Below are 20,492 nucleotides of genomic sequence, written 5' to 3' on the forward strand. Positions count from 1 at the left end.
ATGCAATGCTGTTTAAAAGCGCTAAAGTAAATCTCTTCAGCTCCTCTTCCAGGATGGAGCGGGGAGGAAATCTGCATCCTTGGCCCGAAAATAGTCAATGGTTGGAGGCAAGTTTAGTGCTCAGTGCCTGGTCACCTGCTTCTGCATCTTGAGCACTTACCACTCGCTGGATTCGGAGGCTGTAAATGCTGCCTCAAATATTGCTTGTGGTGCAGGGTCATGCTCTGTAAGCACCTTCTTGAGAAATATGCATGTAGTTGTCTCCATGGTTCTGCATCAACTCTTGCATTCAAATTCTTTCATAAGTTACTGCAAGAAGATCCTGAAGATGTTCATGGTGGGTTTTATTAAAAAAGCTTGTTAAATCAAAGGCTAGTCATCCTTTTCACAGGTGGATAACAACCTTTCCTTCCAGGTGTAGGAAGAGCCCAGCTACCAAGGAATACAGGTGTAATTTTTATTTAATCAGGCTTTTGTTCTCTTCAAGATTTATGACTGCTGAGACTTTTTATATTTGTGCTGAGATTGTCTCATATTTCAGTTTGCCAGTGCTTGGCATCATAGTGTTAGTTACACATTTGTATCCTCCAGGGATTCCTAATCTTCTTGGGGTTGGAGTGTGTGTAATCTCCTGTGGAGGCGATTTCCTAGGTGAACTCTACTTTGTGCTCTGCAGCTCAGTCAGGAAGATTGGGGTGGAGGTGGTCAAAGACTGGCTCATGAACTGGTGCTTGTGTGCGTGTACAATATTGTTTTCTGGCTATGGTACATTCCTGTTTCTTGCTGCTAACTTGGTCTAACTGTATCCCCAGAGCTTGGAACATAATGTTTAGATATAATCTGGATTGCTGGCACAGGTTCTTTCAGCCGTACTGCTAAAGAGCAGCTGTTATGCACCCAAAGGGGCTTTATTTTATAAACCACTCCTTTTCTGTTGATTGGTTTTTTGTACAGTACATTTCTGGCTGGGCCTCGTGTACATTTTCCTCCTCTGTTATCAACAGACATGTTACAGAATAAAACCTTGGGTTGTGGGGAATGTTTCTCACTTTACACTAAAAATCCCATGTAATAAACCACCAAACCTGTCCTCTTCTCTCGGTTTTACTGTTCTTCTGTCCCCTCTAGGGGATGTTTCCAGTTCTAGGGAAGAGGTATCCTCTTTCAGCTCTTTGTTCTCCCAATCTCGCTCTTCCTGTCACCACTACATCTCTCCTCCTCAGTCCACTAGTTAAGCTGTTCACTTTAAGAACAGAGAATAAAGTGCTTATCATTTTCAGGTTCCAAATGCCCCAAAGCCAGCTTCAGGCAGCCGCTCCCAGCCGTCCAGCGCCCCCAGACCCAGCCCAGGCAGTACCAATGTGAGTAGAAGAGCCAGACTGGCACACCTGGCTTCTTATGATTGGATTTCCTTTTGTCCGTTTTGCATTCCCTCTGCTATTCCTGGGCACTGTACCAGATGTCCACTTCTGAGGCATTTTCTGTCCAGTCAGACAGCATGAGAGAGTTGTCTCATTGCATCTGCTCACAGAAACTCCCTGTTCTTAAAGTTTTTAACCATACAGCTGATGGGAATGATTGAAAAGTCCACGGTTCCAATGCTACTCTCTCCTCAATAATGGCTATTGGGCATTTTGGGGGCAAGCAGAGTGGTTAGCAAAAGCTAGCTATTCAGGGTTAGTGTTGCCATTTGAAAAAAAAAAAAGGTCTGCTGTGGTAGAAGTGACTGGGACTCGCTAGCCAGTTCATTCAGTTACCGTCTGGGGAAAAAATTGGGGGTGGGTGGGGAGGAACTTGCTTGCTCTGCCTCCTGTGTGCAAAGGCGGTGATTGACTGTCTGTCTGGAGACTGAGAAGTTGAGGTCGAAGGCTGTAGACTATTTTACTGCTTTCATTACGTTTAGTAGAAAGACCCCAAAGCATCCAGCGTTAGATTTTACCTGGAAATAGCGTTTGTTATATTTTTATAAATAAGGAGAAAAAATACAAAAGCAAAGCAGTAGAAATAAAATGCCTACGGTAAGTTTAAACCTAGCGAGGAGTAAGACATTAGGATAATCCATCATTTACGGCATTAGTTACAATGAACGACACTTACGATGTTTATAAATTGACATCCTGTTTCAACTTTACGATGTCAGTTTCGATTTTACGATGCTCTGTCCGACGTTGTTCCTATGGGAATTTTGAGTTACAACGTTTTCGACTTACAATTGGTTCCTGAAAATCTCATTTTATCATAAAAGTCCGAGGACAACCTGTCTATTCATTTTATCCCTGTTGTCAAAGGGTCTGGGTGAGATCATTCGGAATTCTTCTAAGAGCATGTGGGTTCTTTGGTGCCTTGGGGCTACCACCCTGCTAATGGAAAGTGGACGGAGAGTGGGTTAGAGAGGTGAAAAACTAAAGGAAAGCAACAGTCACACTTCCTACCCAGAGTGCCTAAAGTCACGCAACTAAATCAGCACTTCACTTTGGCCCCTGAATCTGAGAACATGTCCTTTAGAGGGACAAGTTCAATAATTCAAGTTAGGCTTTGTCTACACTGACAACTGAACGACAACATTTTGTCGTTCAGAGGTGTTAAAAAACGCACACCTCCGTTCCTGAAAGACACAAGTTTTGTCAACGAAAAGTGCCGGTGTGAATGGTGCTTTGTTGGCAGGAGCGCGCTCCTGCTGACAACACTACTGCCGCTTGTTGGGAGTGGAAGTTTTTTGTTGGCAGGAGAGCTCTCTCCTGATGACAAACTTTTAGCGGCACGGCTGTAGTGGCACAGCCGTGTTGCTAAAAGCTGCATAGTGTAGACAAAGCCTTAGTAAGAAGTGGGAGATTGAGACTCGTACAAAGAAACATCTGTCCACAACCTAAAGATTTTGTGAGAAATCACAATGACTTCTTCAAGGTCCTCGTTCTTGTGTCCAGTTTTTACCATTCAGTTAGCCAAGCGACAGAATCTTAGTCCAGTTCTCACCAAACAAATGGTCATATCATAAAAGCCATCATCACTAATTGGCAACTTTACTGGCAGACTCTGTGATGACCAAAGACTGAATGTTGCATGGCCGCTGAACTCTCTTATAACCCCCAGAGAGCTCATTGGCTCCTCCAGGTCAGGACTGAGAGACATTGGCATGGGACAATATAGAGGGGGCTTATATTACGTCAGTCTGGACTGTACCTATTCTGTGAACAAACAGAGCATTGAATCCAGCACCTTATGCAAGCACTAAACGAAATCACACAATTGCTCCCCCCTCCCCCCAAAAAAGCCAAGTTACAAATACAAAGCTTCACATGTGCACACAGTGAATCCTGAAACTTCTCAGTAGGCTCTTAATGGGATTCATCATGGCAATTGCAATGGTTTATAAGCTCCCAGACCTGAAGAAGAGCTCTGTGTAAGCTTGAAAGCTTCTCTCTCTTACCAACAGAAGTTGGTCCCAGAAAAGATATTCCCTCATTCACTTTCTCTCTCTAGTTTATAAAGAGGTGAACTCAATAATAAGGAAATACTTTCATGTTGTTTATATGGATAATCTGATACTGCATATTCCAAGCAAAAGAGGAATTAGATAAGAAGATCTCCCCAAGTCTCCGCGCCCCCCTCCTCCCCGAGTTAGTCCTATTAAAATAACTAGAAGTTATTAATTCCTTGTGGGGGAAATCTTGGTGATATAGCATCTTCCATGCAGCATTTTACAAATTAACCAGGCAAGAATAACTTCATTTGCCACTGAAATGCAGCTTCCTCTGGGATGGAATAGGTTAACTGTTTGGTGACACACAGCAATGCTACACAGCAGGTTAGGGGCAGAAGCGGAAGAATCACACATGCTACTGAAACTCCAGGAGGCACAGTATAGTTACTGAAGCTAGAATTCAGCCCAGGTATCAGGGCTAAAATCCCATTCTGGGGGAAAAGGCTGTGAAATCTTTAATGGCTTAAAGTAGCAACAGCCTTGGCTTTACATCTTTTCCAAAAGAGGACACTTCCACCAGCAGCCCTAGGCTAACTTCATGCTGGGACATTGACTCATTACTGACCCAGAAGAAGGCCATCTATTGAATCACTTACACTACTGCTGTTGCTGGTTTTCTGGAGGTTTCCCAGTCAGGTATTGATCAGGCCCAAATGTGCGTAGTTTGAGATTTGTCAAGAAAACAACCTTGTGATGATGTTGCTGCAGCAAATATAACCCAGTAAATAAAATATATGTATTTCCATAGCTTATCTCCAAGAACCCCCAAATCCAGCCTGTTTTTAGAATAGCAGTAAGACACAGTCTTAGGTCTGGCGATGCAGTCTATCCCCACACGTAGCAGCGCATGCCTGTCAACATGCCCTAAAGAAACAGACTTAATATTGGGTGGATCCACATCTTGGTGTGTTGGCTGAAGATGGTAGAGAAAAAGTTGGAGCCTATGGTATATGCTTGGCACCACAGCAGGATAGCCTTACTCCAAATGGACCAATACAGATAACTTCTTTCCTGGCACTTGGCTGAAGGCAACATGGGACAGGTTTAAAAGTCAAGGCTGGTGTTGGATAGAAACAGTTTGGGGAACTTGGTGGTGGAATTGGCTTCTTTGGTCAAACGTTAATACTCATATGCATATGCCATAAGAGAGACTCATTTCTGGTCACTATCCATCTCTTCTGGTTTTATTCAGTACATGTTTCTACTTGCACATATTCACCCTTTGTTGGCTGGGACAGGGCTTTTGATAATACTAATGAATGTTTGCCTTTTTCCTAAGAATTCTTGAAACCTATATCAGCAATGCTATTTGACACCTACCAGATTAATGGGAAAAGTGTGGCAAGGGGAGATTAAGACCTCATTAAATATAAACTGCCCTTTGCGGTGAGATGGTGGTTTCCAGTTTCATAAGACGTGTTTCTTTGTGCTGAGTTGTTCCTTCCTGTCTCTGTAGGTGCAGATCCAGACCAAGAAAGTTGACATTTCCAAAGTGTCCTCAAAGTGTGGCTCTAAAACGAATATAAAACACAAGCCAGGTAAAATGCACCCTCATGCTTCGCCATTTAGTGACTGTTGCGTGTCATTCGGGCAGAACTGTGATCCAAGTGGAGCAAGTTAGGTGGCTGGATAGTATTCTGAAGGGAAGTATCTAGTTTCTTATGGATGCAGCATGATCTCCTGGTTAGAGAAGGGGACTGGGAATCAGGAGAGCTGATCCTATCTTGGCTGTGACAGTGACTTGCCTTGTTCTAAGCCTCGCTGAGACAGTGACTTGCCCCCAATAGCAAATCATTGTTACAGCCAAGCTTAGAACAAGGCAAGTCACTTAATTTGTCTGCCTCCATTTTGCCAACTCTATAATGGTGAGATACCTGCCTTTCAAGGGGTTTGAGCTTAATGAGATCCTCAGAGGGAAGGCATTAGAGAAGGGTGAAGTAACCTCTCTCCAGTTCTCCGGAACAGATGCCGGAGACCTTTTGTACAGTAACAATCCATACTTTTTATGTAACACTTGTCCTCAAATGATCCTAAATCACTTTACAGAATGGATGTGCAAGAATCCTTTGTTCCCCACTGACAACACAGCAGAGGCACCAATTCCTCCAATATCTGAGATTTCCATTGGACTCCTCACTGAGCAGACCCTCTCTTTAGCTGAAATGCTGACAGGATCACAGTCCGAGGTGTTATGGCTGAAGGCCAGTTGTCTAAACTTCGCTTCGTGTCAGATCAAGCTGACCCTTGAGTAAACCCAAAGAGTGTGGTCTAGGCCCTTGACTTGCTGGCTTTTTCAGTAGCAAGGGTCATTCACCTGGACAGAAGAGTCCCCTGGTAATGAAATATGCCTCTGTGGAGAAAACAGAGGTCACAGTCCAAACCTGAAAACAAACAGTCCAAGCTAGTCTTTGTTTCCAAAGAAGTCCCCAGACCCAGCCCGAAAGTCTCTTGGGTTGAAAGCAATTCAACATCATGGTTCAGTGCATCAAAAACTCTCTCCCACTTTGAGAACATAGTGTGACAAACTTTGCCTCTGTCTATTCAGTGCTTTGCAGTAACAAACTGTACACAACACTACAATAACTGCTCTTGTCCAGGGCTGATTAAAACACAATAGTCCGGCAAGAATTATCTGTTATGTCACATTTTTAAGCAATTCTGTGTGGCCAAAATGATGGGATAAAATCCATTGGCCAGAAAGGATTCTGTTCACCCATGCAAAGCTCAGAAATTCTTTTAAAATGCTGAGGAGCTTATGTATTTAATGATGTCCCTGGAGGGCTGAAATTGCCGCCAGTGTTTGACTATATGAACAGCTCTCTAATAAAATTGTTAGAGGAAGCAGAACAATACACTGCACGTCTCCTGTTACTTGATGGGGGTTGCAGCCCTCCCACGTTCATTGAGAACTTGCCACAAATCTCAAGTAGGTCTTTGGGCCTCTTTCCATCCCTCCAGCAGAGGGCAGCACTGTCAAACATAGGAACTGGCTTATTTTTCTCCTCCCTCACCCCAATGTTTGGGGAGGACAAAGTGAGGATTTGCTTGTTCTAGGGGTCGTGCTGTTGGCTGCATTGCTGACACAGGGTTGCCTCCTGAGCTGTTCATGCAGTGTCACGGGAGTCTGTCTGGAATGAGGCAGGTCTTCCTGCCCTAGAAGACAGTGATTAGTGGATGCAGTTTTACAATTGCAGCTGATGGAGATGGAATGGAAAATAAGTGAACATAAGAACGGCCATAAAGGGTCAGACCAAAGGTCCATCTAGCCCAGTATCCTGTCTACCGACTGGCCAATGCCAGGTGCCCCGGAGGGAATGAACAGAACAGGTCATCATCAAGTGATCCATTCCCTGTCGCCCATTTCCAGCTTCTGGCAAACAGAGGCCAGGGACACCATCCTGGCCACTAGCCATTGATGGACCCATCCTCCATGAACTTATCTAGTTCTTTGTTGAACTAGCTAAACTAGTGGGGGAATGCAGTGAATGAAAGGGAGTTAGAAATCATACACCAAGATCAGGTTGTGGATCCCTTGCAAACATCCACGTAAATAATGAGATGAGGTTGCCAAAGGACATGGAGGGAGAGGTGTCTGCACATGTATGTGAGTGGGCAGTTAGAGGATGTCATCAGAAATAACCTTGACATTTAAACGTGGATTGACCGTACTCCTTTGGAGGAGAGAAGTTGGAAGCACCGCTGGCATAATGAAGGTGGTAATGTGCAGTTCTTCCTACATACTCGTCCTAACATGCAGCGTTCTCTGCCCAGGGGCATCTCCAGGGTTGGACTCTGGAACTCATGCGTGCTTGTATTGTGGTTTTGTATGCAGAGGTTGAGTTCACCAACTTTCATCTTGACAATGATCAGATTTGAGCCCAGGCCTCAGTTGGTGAAAGGCTGACACACTTAATTCACTGTTCCACTCTACCCCCTACGAAGTAATTGGCTTAACGCAGAACTCTGGGGGTGGGTTTGGAGCGGGAGGAGGAGGAGGGAGGTCCTGGGTCAGACTCTGCTCCAAGTGCTCCCCTGTTCTGAAACCAATAATGAATTCCATCCGCCTCTTTTGTTCTAGGGGGAGGAGATGTCAAAATCGAGAACCAGAAGCTGAACTTCAAGGAGAAGGCGCAGGCGAAAGTGGGCTCTCTGGACAATGTCGGACACGTGCCAGCAGGGGGCACAGTGAAGGTACGTTTCATTTCTGCTCTGTGAGAGGTTTTCTGGAGCTCAGTTCAGCTCCCTGTCTCATTGCTAATGCCTCCGCCTGGCCCCTTCAGGCAGCCTGTGGCCATTTACTCATTCCCAGCAGCACTTCCATAATCACTGTCATTAAATCCAGAAAACAAGGAAGGGCTAAATGGGAGAGAGCTCTGAACCATGTCCGTGTCCATTCTGGATGGGTCCCACTGCATGTCTCTAGAGCAGCGGTTCTCAAACTTCATTGCACCACGACCCCTTTCTGACAGCAAAGATTACGACACGATCCCGCGTAGGGCTGAAGTTGTAGCCTGGGCTCAAGCCTTTGGGCTTTGGCTTCCGCCCCAGGCAGTGGGTCTTGGGCTTCAGCTTCAGCCCCGGGTCCTAGCGAGTCTAACGCAGGCTCTGGCGACCCCAATAACACGAGTCACGATGCAGAGTGTGAGAACCGCTGCTCTGAGAGAGCAGCCTGGTTAATTTTGTCTCCCTCCCTCTAGAGGGTCTGAGAAAAGGCTTAATCTTTTGGGCTAGATATATTAAACCGGTCCATTGTTGCAAGGGTGAGAGGAAAGCCTTGCGTCCGACTTTTCCTCCCTCTGTTGTGATGTTAGAATACCAGCTCGCTAGTCCTGGCTAAGTGTTTGTGTAACTTCCTTATTGCACCAGTCAGAGCAACCGGAATGGCTAGTGGGAAGCTCTCTCCCAAACAGAGCTGCTGAGATCAGTGTGCTGTGGGCTGCAAATAGGCACTTTACTGCATCAAGGAATCTGTCTGCCTGGTAGAATCCTCCGTTGGTGGGTTTAACCTCATACGAAACCCAGCTCTGAACCCTTCCTTTGGATAACTGTAAGAATGAATTCTTGCTTTAGAGTTGGATGCTATCTTGGTACAGCACTTCTCTGCCACAAGGACATGAAATAATTCAAACTACCCTCAGCCACAGCTCTGTAAACTGCACTGGAGCATCTCTCAGCTTTACTACAGCCACGAGGCATCTGCTTTTAGGGGTGGGAAATCGCCCCCACTTAGATGACCTTTTCATTATGAATGTGCAAGCTAACATACCAAGCCATGTACACGTGAGAATGGAGCTGGAGTTCACATATTCAGGTAGATTCATTGGCACCAGGGGTTTAGTTCTAAGCACTGTGGCATAGGAAGGAAGAAATCCTGTGTTCCAGCACACAAGCCAGCGTCATCTCGGCCCCTGGGGAGAGCACTGGAGCAAAGCTTTAGCTTTCCATTGTCTCCATCCTGTTTGTTCGTAACTGACATTTCTGTTGTGGGAGCCCCGAGAGGCCGTCTAGGTTGGGGCCTAGGTTCTGCCTCGTAAACAGTCCCCGTTCCGGAGTCTATGTAGGGGCTGGGAAAATAGCATGCATGGCAGGATTCACACACAAACAAGGAAACAAATAGACCCCATTAAAATTGAGACACTGCCAACAATATTTATTTAGGGAAAAGTAGGATTTTTCTTCCACTTTTGAATCCTTTACACTTAATTTTAGCTCCCAGACAATCCGACTTCAGCAGGCAAACGGCTTTCAGTCGGTAGAACAGGAGCTGATCTATTAGGCTAGGGGCTGGAATCTAATCCCTGTCCGGTTTTGTGCCAGGCTGTTCCAGCTATTTATGCTCTACAGTAATTATACTAGTGCAGTTTGCTGATGGTCAATGTTGTCCAGTGGTTTTGGGTTCCATAGAGAGTGTCTCTGTCACCTCCACATCCAGTTTGCATTGTGATTTCCCTGTCAGAGCTGGACATTCGCCTGGGGGTGCGAGAAGCCAAGTAGTGTGCCTAGTACCTCTTCCCCCCACACCTGCCGTCAGATCTAATCTGTCTCTGTCGCCAGTGTGTGAGGCAGACTAGACTCCAGCTTACTCATCTCTAGCTCTGTGGGCTGTTCCGGGCTCTCGGGAGTCAGACCTTGTTTTAAATAGTAAATCACAGATGCGCAGAACTGAGTAAGAGGGGTACTTTTCTGGTTGTAACTGCCCTTTAGTGGTCTGTCAAGGGGTTAGGTGCAAGACAGCTGGTCTTGCTCTGCTTGTGGAAGAACGGTGTAGAGGTGGGAACCTTGCAAGTTTCTGTGTGTTTTCCTTTAGAATTAGCTAGATACCAAAATTATGGTTGTGTTCATGTGGGTTTAAACCCCAGAAAGGGGGTCAGACGGGTGCACTGTCTGTCGAGGCCGCACGAGGCTGGTGGGGAATTGCCAGCTATTGCTAGATTTGCAGCTCCGCTAGGCAGTGTAGGAAATGGCCATACTATAGCCAATAAGATCTCTCAGCCCCTACTCAGATTCTCTGAAAGGAAACAGCAAAATCCTTGTTCCAAATGCATCCCCTTGGTCGCTTGAGGAACCCATTTTGTAAAGGCTTTCTCCAAAGGAGTGTGGTGAGCAGGAGCAGGACGGTGGCCAAGGTATCATGGCGTGCATTCATTGTTAGAGTCAGGACCATCCACAACACCCGTCGATACAGAGAATGCACAATAGAGATGAGTTCTGTCTGCAGTGCTCACTCTGCCCCTGTGAACACAGCCTGCTTCCAGATGGCGTCTCGTCTCTTCCTAGCCCCCTCCTGTGCTGCTAGTCACATCTGCTGAGGGGCTTTCCAGATCATTCTGCATTCCCCTGAAGAAGCCACAGCTCTAATTTAGGAGTGTAAACTCATTTTCCCAACAGCAGTGTACTGGAAATCGGTGATTCCAAATAGGATCACCCGTGTTAAGGAGAACATGCCACAGAACGGAATCCTATCCCCTGTAGAGCTGCACCCAATGGCCAGAGACCAGTTTCAGCCAGTAGGGCAAGGGTGTGGTCTTCTGTGCTAACTTGCCTTTGTGGCTGTGGGATCCACTGTGGATTATTAATCTGGCAAGCAAGCAAATAAGACATAGAAACAATCAAATCAAGGAGACTGTCTCACTGCAATATATTCAGATCACTTATTTTCACAAGTCCCTTCGCTTTTAACCCTACAGGGTACTGCTTGGTAGTCTGATGGTGTCACTTTGTTCTAGTCTTCTTGCTGCTAGCCTGGTACTACATGTGAATGTACTGCATAGTCCATGGAAGTGACTAGATGTTTAATAATATGAGTGCTCATTGAGTGACTGCTATGACTAGCTAGCTGAGATGTGGTGGGGGGCCAGGGAGGTTTTGGGAGATGGGCCGGGGTTGTGGGTTATTGAAGCGCGTCGCTGCCAGACGTCACTCTGATTGGAGAGCTGGTCCATACAGGTGGGTTTTCAGGAAACTGGGGAGTTGATTGTTGCACTTCTCTGCTCCATTTCTAACCACCCCCCATCTTGGTATAAGCGGAGGGGGGTCTCCGTGGGACCCTGACTGGAGTTTCTTCATTTCACTCCATTTCATTCCCATCCTTCTACTGACACGTCATTGTCCTCCCCAACCCCATTGTTTCATTCTAGCCTGAGGGGAGTGAAGAGGGAGCGCTGCTGGCGCAGACCCCTCAGAATGGAGATGTGACGGCGCCCCAGGCAGACAGTGAAATGCGGGAGAACGGAGTAGGGCCGACTGCGCCCGCTCTGGGTGGTGGTGACCAAAGGGAAATTCAGAGCTTCGGCACTCAGATACAAGAAACAAGTAAGTGCTTGCGCCTTCCTCTCTTCTCAGCTCTGCAGGGCGGGGCGGGGCGAGCACTGGCAGCAGGGGCGGAACAGCCTGTGGACGTTGATCTCACGGATTTAAGCTTAAAGTTACATTTTTCTATCAATATTTTGCCATATTTTTAATGAACAAAATTGCCTTTTATTTTCCAGGCATCTAATGATGACATTATGGTATCATCCTCCGCCCCCCTACTCCCTCTCCCCTCCCCCACTCCCATCTCACCTACCCCCTTGTGTCGCTGCAGATTGAATCCCACAAACTGACGTTCCGTGAGAAGGCCAAGGCTCGCACGGACCACGGAGCGGACATCATCGTCTCCAAACCCCCCAACCTTTCCAGCAGCACTTCCCCCTGGTGTAGCACGTCCGTCAGCGAGAGCCTGGGCTCCATCACCTCCTCGTCACCGCTGCAACAGCCAGCTCCCCATGCAGACGACCTTTCTGCGGTGCTTTCTCTGCAAGGCTTGTGACTGTCCCCACCCGCCCCGCCTCCCGTGTGCTTCCCAGAGTAACTCAGCTTGGATCCCTTAACCCGGCACTTGGCTTTAAGTGGGAAGGGGACAGCGTTTTAGCAGGGCTAGCTTCCCTTTCAGTGGTGCTGTCTGTCAACGGGGCAACGTAGTTGTTCACCCAAACAGCCCAGGAATCAGGTTCATTTCCTCGTGACGCTGGCTCCGCCTGCCCCAGTGTGTCTCAGGCTCTGGTGATCCCGTGTTGGGTGGAAAGGGAATCCTTTCCTCGCCTCACCTCCAATCCTCTTGCTCTTAGGAGGGCACCAGCGTGAGTCTGAATGACGTGTCTCGTAGGGACAGGCAGCTGGAGATCTCTAGACTAAACATGTGCTTAAAGCCACTTCTCGTTCTGGGGAGGGTGCCAAGCCTCATTCTATGGCTGCGTTTGGGCGGAAGTGTTGGGGCTGCGCTATGAGTGGCCAAAGCCAGGCCGGAGTTAATGGGGATAAGCTGTGATCTTTCTCTTTTTTAACTTTTCCTCCTGCTGCTTCAGTTTCGGCTCTTCCTATTTAATGATTATCGATATTATACACACACATTAGGCTGTTTTAACTGTTGACTTTAACCGTTTCATTTTTTTTTTTTGTGACGAAGTGTTGATGATTTATTGTGCTATGACCATGCTAAGTTTCCTTTTCTCTCTTTCCTTCTTTTCCTAACCATAGGAATAAAGACATTAACCGCTGCTGCAGTGCTGGCTTCTTATCGACATATCCAGCAATTGTAACTGTTGTTTTTCTTTGTGTTGTTTTATTTTAAATATTTTAAAATGATGGAGCAAATTCATGGGATTAAGCCATGTCTGAAAGGAAAGGCATAAGAATGTGCTTAAAAAAAAAAAATCTCTTGCTGTAACAGTTCAACTAAGCCTTGTATTGACTGCAACAAGCGAAGCTAAGGGGATGCTTAGAGAACCTCCTATCGGGGTAAATAACCAAGCCCTAGAGGATGCCCTGACACCTTTGTAGTTGCTTCTATTGGATTAACAAAGGGCGCAAAGTATATTTATTAACTCGAATAGCCACAAACCGTTTGTTGTTTCTTTTTCTTTGCCAGGGTATCAGGCCAGGGTTAGGGTATCGGGCCAGGGAGCGGCTTCAAACAGTATGTTGCAGGTTAATGCAGGGTGTGTGTTCTGATGCAAGGGATCCAGTGTGATGTGTATTATTTTTAACAAAGGTTAAATGTAGGGGTAAAGAGATTACCTGGCTAGATGCAATCTGGTGGGAGGCTAGGATGGGGAAGAAATGAAAGGCTGCCTCCCAGTCAGGGAGCCAGAGCGGGAGAGCTGAATGTCTGTGAAGGGTTGGGAGGGGCAGAGTAGGCAGGCTTACAATACAAAGGCGTTATAGCCCTGGCTCATCGAGAGATCACACACCATTGTGGTTTGAGCTCCTTGTTTTATGTTGCGAACGACACTAAAGAAACAAAATGTATATAAAAAACTGGTGGTCTTGAGTCATCCAACTAACTTAAAGCAAAAAGCAGAATAACAAAATACAGGGATCAAAGCTAACTGAAGACAGACTTCTGCTAAGGGGGCTGGCCTATTTGAAGTAGGGGGGGTGGAGAGGAGCCCACATCTTCCCCTGCTTGTGGGAATATTTCTCTTTGGGAAGCTGACAATGACACGGAAACCCGGAATCTGTATTTACACACAAAGATTCTTATTGCACTTGTATTTTTTATATTAAAGTTTGCATGATTTCTAATAAAATGGCATTAAAATGTAATAGTTTGCATCCAAGTGGTCTGCTAGTCTTGTAAGTGCTTTTTCCTCTAAATACAAAATTGAATAAACAATGCAGATTTGCACCTGAAAGGGGCTGTTATATATACCCTGTTCTCTCCATAAAACTCCCTCTGTTCCCCTCTTTCCCATCACCACCACCTTTCCTCTCCAATTCATGCTACACGCACTCTACCCTAAGACCAGGGAGAAGTTGCTGGGCTCGTCAAATTCTCCTGCCCTCTGTGCTTGAAAGTTCCACATAGTTGTTTACATCTCTCAGTGCTTGTTTTGAGAGCCCATCCCGAGGTGGTTAATATTCTCATAACCCTCTTTGTTCTTTCCTCTGTTTACCTTGCTCTGGAGAGATGGACGCTGGAGATGTAGGGCTGCAGCTGCACAACCAGAGGTAGCCGGGGCAGCACCATATCCAGTAAGCCAGGAATAGCCAACCCATTCATTGAAAGACTGCCCCCAGCGGGGTGGATTAAGAGGTGGCCCCATAGCCAGTTGCTCTTGCTGTCCTGCTACAACAGTAAGGGAGGAGAACCAGCGTTTCCCCAGGGTAAGATGGCAGAATTGTGTTGCGATGCCCTGAAGCACTGTGACAGCCACTCTGGCTCTGCCAGCTGGCTCAGATCTTTCTTGATGTTCATAGAGACCCATTCACCTGCATGTATCCCTCCCGGTATATATCACTGCCCCTGCTCTGAGGCTTCCTACGCTGTGTTACTCAATTCTAAACACCAGCGAGATCTCTTTCAATCTGTGAATTGGGATTGAGCGGGAAGGGGGTATTTGAGCAAGAGAAATGGTTTCAAGAGGGAAGGTTAATCCCCTTAACAGGAAAAGGCACAGACTTTGTTTCCCAAAGCAATAATGGAAGTTTGTTCTGAAATAGGAGACCTGACAGGGCTGCACTGGCTGGTGCATTTCTGCCTTAGGGTAGGTGCGCATCACCCAATGACAATCTCTCAGTCCCGTGTCTGCAGGTATGTGGAGCCCCAGCTAAATTCCTGTTTAACACCAGATGCTGGGATTGGTGGTAATCTGAAGGCAGGCTTGGGGGCTCCCCTCCAGACCCAGGAGTTGAGAAATGCACAGTAATGAGCAAGGTTCCTGTGGGGGAGCAGCTGATAACAGACTCCAGTCACTGCTGTAAAATCCAGCCACGCGCTCCAGATACGTATGGCCAACGCTCCTTTGTTTTCTTCTGAATGACTCGGAGTGAGGCGGAAGTTGAAATATCACGTTCTTTTCACTTCATGCTGCTAGAGACCGCAGGGAAAAGTAAAGCCATTGGGGCAGGATGTGTCTGAGGGTCCTTTTTACCGATTTCACTGGGCAGCGAGTGTTTAGTTCGGGGGCCATGATAGGCAGGCAGATAGCAACATTGCACTTTATGTTCTGAGATTACAAAAAAAGAAAAAGAAAAAAACCTGTTTTGCCAAGAGTTAAGTTTTGCCTCCTCCCCATCCCTCTTGATTGCTTTTCTCTGATGAATTGGTCGGTCGATAAGCTTACACAGCATCTTAAGGTGGCAGCAGAGTGAAGGCCTATCTCTAAATGTGCCCAAACCGTCCCAAACTCTCACAGGTTTCAGCTGAGCGCTAAGAGCTCTCTGTGCTTCTGTGCCACTTCTCTCTAACACTTGTGCCTGTGTTTAGGTGACTTAAACTAGATCCAGATATACCCGTTTGGTTTTGTTAGGACAGCTTCCGTTTTACTAAGAATTCTGTGTCTTATTTTAAAGAAATAGCTGTACGTATTGCTCACCTGGGAGTAGTTCTGTGTGTGTGGTTGAAAAGGCTCTGGTTTCCTATATGGAGGGCAGGGAGCAAGCGCTGAGTTATGCTGAGACCTGAAAATGACTGGCTATTCTGCAGCAGGTTGGAAAATCTCTGCGAGAAGCTGAAAATCCCGTTAGTCCTGGTTTGTCTTTAAATATCTGGGACATTGACCCGCGAATTGAAAACTCCTGAGCTGTTGCCTCTCACGGCTCAATGCTGCTTCCGTTGCAGTCAGCCACTAACTCCAGTGGGAGCAGGATTGGCCCCCGTGCGGGGAAAGGCTTCTGAGCCATGTTGACTTGCGCTGCTTGAAGGAGCCAGAGGTTCTCTCTTCAGCTGCATCTTCTCCAGATGACACATGTAAAACGGAAGGCTTCTCGTGAGCCGGGCTCCTCTTCCCAGACATTAGGGATGCCAGTTGGGTGGGGTTCAACTGGCAGGAGGTAGCGTAACGTCAGGGATCTGTGTGTATTCTTGTTAGGGTTGATCCTAGGACTACGTAGTAAATAAATTCCAATTTGAAAAGGGGCGAGTTGAGTCAGAATTAAATGTGGCTTGAATGTAAATGTTCCTGGCCTGAGATGTCCTTGTAGACCCAGGGAATTCCCCTGGTTTCTCAGGTATCTGCAAGAAGCTGGCATGGCTTGGCACAGCCAGGGGACAGGTGGGGTGGGGTTAGCGTTCTTTTCCCTGGTGGCAGTTGGATTGGGTTTCATAAGCACATCTGACAGGAAACTTTAGGCTACAATGGACTTGACTCCCGATGGATGGGGCATAAAAGCAACCTGCTGCTGTGGTCTCAGCGCTGAGCAGCCCCGTGGCAGAGTGTGATGGGCTGGAAATGGAGATGCGCCCTGCTAACAAGAGCCACGGCCAGGCTAGATGGGAATGTGTCCCCTAGGGCCATGACAACTCTCACCTTGGGGGAAAAAGGAATCTTTTTCTGGGCTTGTGGGTAATGCTGGGATTGTCTTGGAGACGTCTGTAATGGCTGATGTGGTGAAAGGCACCAGTGAGGTTAATAGGCTCTTTGGAAAGTGACTCCTGCAGGAGCTTGGAGGTTCCTTTTCTGTGCTGACTCTTGGTTCCACCTTCCATACTTGAGTTCTCTAACGCACCAGCCTGTCGCATTGGGGTGCAGTCAGGGCATCGGTGGGAATGGCTGGCTTCTCAGTGCCTGGGGGCTGTTTAGTTGACAGTGGAGCCTTGCATCCTGTTGCTTATCAGTGACATACACCGTTCAGTGGGGCTTTAATACTGTAAAACAAAGGACATTCAAATAACCAAGTGGATGGACTCGAGGCTGCACGGTCTGGCTGCATTGGCCTTTGTCATTACGGGGCTGCGTGTGTTCTGCTGTGCAGCACCTGGCCCCAGAGGCTGGGCTACAGCCTGAATGTGCCTCCCGTTGTCATTCTTGGTCCCGTACTGCTAACTGAATGTAGTTCTCTATGCTGATCCTTGCTGTCATCCCCTGTACACAGCATAGTGCGTCAGTGTGAATGAGGCTCTAGACTAGAACCATTGTGTGTTTGGTGCCCTCTGACATGATTGAACCACGGCTACTCAGTGTCTTCCAGATCCTCGAACTGCCAGGATGTCCCATGTTCTACCACAGGTGACAGAAGGAAAGAAAAGGCCAAGACCTCTTTAGTCTCAGGCCATTTCCTTTTTAGTGCTTTCGCTGGAGCACCGTGCAAAGGCTCAGTGGAGGAGTAACCGGTTAGTTGGCTGGAGAACGTGTCGTCTTTTTGGGGTGGCAGATATGCCATTCTGCCCAAGTCTATGCAGTGTTGTTGTAGCTATGTTGGTTCCAGGATATTAGAGAGACAAGGTGGGTGAAGTCACATTTTTTTAATGGGCTGACTTCAGAGCACAAAAGCTTGTCTCACCAACAGAAGTTGGTCCAAAAAAAGATATGACTCCCCCCACAGACATTGTCACTCCGCCCAGGGGCAGTTTCAGAGTGTGTGTGTGGGGGGGAAATTCACAGGAAGATTCTTCGCTTCCCAGAAGAGTGTGACAAGCTGTAGAAGCCAAGATAAATGTAGAACTATGGAAGAAAGCTGTGGAAAGCATCCTCCACCTTTTGTTGCCCTTTGCCACTGACGATCTAGCTACAATATATATTTTCCTTCTCACAAAAATCTCTCTCACACTGGATGCCATCCTGTATTAAGATCAGTCAAGACTCCTTTATTCCAGCCCTCTGCTGACTTCCCTTTCTGGCGCTCGGTATTGCCTGAAGGCTCAGTAATCCCTTAACATAGGTACATGGTGGAAAAGGCATAGAAGGAAAGTGGGAGGGGGTGGACTGTGAGGCAGGTATGCTCTGAGCACAGGGCTAGGAGCACGGAACACTGGAGTTCTAATCCTAGCTTCGATACTGTCTCTCTCTGTAGTCTTGAGAAATCACTTAACCTCTCGGGCTCAGTTTCCTCATCTGCAAAATGGGGGTAATAATAGTTACCTCACAGTGGAGGTGTGAGGTATGATCCGTGTGTATAAGGTGCTCTCTAAGGGTTAAGTATTAACATTTTTGTGTTGTAGGAATATTATACAGAGGCTCCTTCCGCGTCACATGAGATGCACCATAATGACTGAGGAGAGCACGGAGCTGTCCAGTTTTGGCAGCGACAGTGCAGCCAACTGTTGCTGTAATGTTGAGTGATACAAATGTTTCTATAATCTAGAGGGTGCTGATGGGGAGGGTAGGGGGGGAGATTATTGCATGGATGTAAAGTCTGAGACTCCAGCTACTTGGGAGAGGTGGTAGAATACTAGAGGGGGAGTGCAAACCCCTGGTACTGACACCAGGGAGTGAATTCGTACTGGTTTACTTCTGCCTTTGTTTCACCCCCCCTCATTGACTGTACAAGACTGGTGTCTCCATTAGCAACATTTCCTGATTTGACGTTGTGATTCTTACTATTGTAAAGGATTGAAATAAAGCTTCTAGATGTTCAACCTTGGCACCAGTGTGAATTTGCATTTCTTTGGGAGGTGATACTTTTCTGGGAAACGCACCCATTCTTTGGATGGTGGGTTAATCCTAGGCTGCTGCTACGTAAATCCACCACGGGCAGAGGCAGGAGCAGGGTACGTTCATTCTCCTGCACTATTGGCAGCTCCAACTCTTAGAGGGCTCTCGTTTGCTATGTGTAGTCAGTCACTCAGCCTCCATATTCCCCTCTTCACTGTGGAGGTCAGTCCAGAGAATAGAATGTAGTTGAGTGAAATGGGGATCTCTCTTAGATCCTAACGCACCATGTGCGCTGATGGTGCTGTATAAATGGCTTAATCTGGGGAGCCCAAGTCCTCTGACCTGTGGTGTACGTGGCTGCGTGGTAGGAGAACGGACTGTTACGGTTCCTTCAGTGTCACTGGTGCTGCCTCTCAACGGGAGCTGCTTTGCCTGTGCTACAGGGAGCGGAGAGGAAATACAAAGTGAGGTTCCAGTTTGTTGTGCTGATAACTTGAGTCTTGACTCCCAGCTGTGAACCTAATTCTGTGACTTTGGGCAAGTGACTTACTGTATCTTGGTCTCAGGTTCCTGATATGGACGATGGGGTAAATCTTGCTTCCTGTGGATACTTTAATGTTGGCAAAGTGCTTTGGAGACCTAAACCTCAGGGACCAGATTTCCAGACACGATGAGCATCTGCAACTCTTCCAACTGCGAGCTGTGGGGGTTGAGCACTGCTGCAAATCAGGCTGAGAGGCAGAATTAGAAGAAAGGGGAGACTGGGCTGTTTTTAGAAAGGCCCTAGAGTGGTGCACAAATGAAACCTCTCCAGCTCCCCGCACTGAGTTCCTCTTATTTTTGTCCCTTTATCCAGGCCTAGTGCTCTGTGCTGTGGGGAAACCGCTGCTCTTTTCATCCTGACTGTAGCGCAGGGGTCTCAAACTCCCGGCCCGTGGGGATCCAGCAGTTTTGGGGCTGGGTCTCTCTGTGGCCCCACCTGGAGCTCCTCCGTCAGGGGCTCGGGCAGTGGAGCTGATCTGCGTCTGCCTGCTCCCTCCAGGGGCGGGTCTGTGCCTCTGTGCACTGCCCCTGAGCCCAATGGGATGCTGTGGGGGCCATGCCTGGGGGCAGCAGTGAGCAGAAGCCCCCCTGGCCTGCCCCCCTCCCAGAGCCTGCACCCCCCCACATACTCCTCCCAGAGCCCAAACTCTCTCCCAGAGCCTGCACCTCAATACCCTACCCCAGACCTCCATTTCACCCAAACACCATCCCAGAGCCTTAGGCAGGTGGGGGACAGAGTTTTTTGGGGGTGGGTTCTGGGCAGCATGAGTGACATTAGCCCGCTGGGAGGCTTTGAGAACTAGCACTGTCGCTAAGGTAAATTGAGTGTGAGACCTCTGCCATAATGACTTCGCTCCTCTTCCTTTAGTGATCCCTATGCAAGTTGCTACCTGCCTCTTGGTTTTAAAATCTTCAGCCAGCATGAGGTAGGGCCCCTACCTTTGCCTCATTTGGTCTTTTTTCTGTGGGGACTATGGAGCCACCAGGGAGTGTTACCCAGCTTCACTTGCTGAGTAACGCTCCCTCAGTGTCACCAAGTCCCATGTTCCATAGCGAGCCCTTAACAAAGTGAATAGACCTAGATAGTCAAGGCTGGGGTAACAGCTATGGGGCTGGGCACAGTATAAGAACCTGACTGCAGTAAGATCACTCTCTTCTCTCCTACAAGACAAGCACCCTCCCTTCACTAGCAGGACCAAGTACTGATTTTGCTCCAGCTCCCTAAGTGGCCCCCTCAAGGATTGAACTCTCAACCCTGGGTTTAGCAGGCCAATGCTCAAACCACTGAGCTATCCCTCCCCCTCCAACATTCAACAGGCTTCTTCCTGGCTGTGGCAAGGCTGTGACTGACATCTCTTCCTTAGATCCCTACTCTGTCCAGCTTGTTTGCAGAGCAGGAACCCTGTTGGCAACACTTGTGTGGCCCCAAGGAGGGGCCTGTAAGTCATGGCTCATATTGCTTGCTCAGTCAGGTGCCTACCGCTTTGAAGGCCTGCAGCAGACGCCACCTTGTTCTTAAGCCGCCTCTTCTGCAGGTGCAGCTTCTAAATGTTGTTTAATTACATAGTTGCCTTTATTCCTCCTCTACACCTGGACCCCTTAGGCTGGGAGGGCCA

The 20,492-nt window shown here is 47.6% G+C and overlaps 1 protein-coding gene across 25 annotated transcripts in view; it reads left to right on the forward strand.

Moving 5' to 3' along the window:
* Positions 1 to 13,653, forward strand: part of MAP4 (microtubule associated protein 4) — a 251,893-nt gene extending 238,240 nt beyond the window's left edge. For 16 of the 25 annotated variants that reach the window (XM_065586667.1, XM_065586680.1, XM_065586684.1 and 13 more), the window contains 5 exons: positions 1,281 to 1,361; positions 4,938 to 5,019; positions 7,560 to 7,672; positions 11,119 to 11,293; positions 11,470 to 13,578. In XM_065586667.1, coding sequence (XP_065442739.1) covers positions 1,281 to 1,361; positions 4,938 to 5,019; positions 7,560 to 7,672; positions 11,119 to 11,293; positions 11,470 to 11,477 — 459 coding nt within the window. In that variant the 3' untranslated portion in view covers positions 11,478 to 13,578. Of the gene's footprint in view, positions 1 to 1,280; positions 1,362 to 4,937; positions 5,020 to 7,559; positions 7,673 to 11,118; positions 11,294 to 11,469 lie in introns of all 25 variants that reach the window. The other 9 variants (XM_005295091.5, XM_008173099.4, XM_008173100.4 and 6 more) reach the window with 3 other exon arrangements.
* Positions 13,654 to 20,492: the final 6,839 nt, after the last annotated feature.

The sequence above is a fragment of the Chrysemys picta genome, chromosome 2 (assembly GCF_011386835.1).
Source record: "Chrysemys picta bellii isolate R12L10 chromosome 2, ASM1138683v2, whole genome shotgun sequence".
Taxonomy (NCBI): Eukaryota; Metazoa; Chordata; order Testudines; family Emydidae; genus Chrysemys; species Chrysemys picta.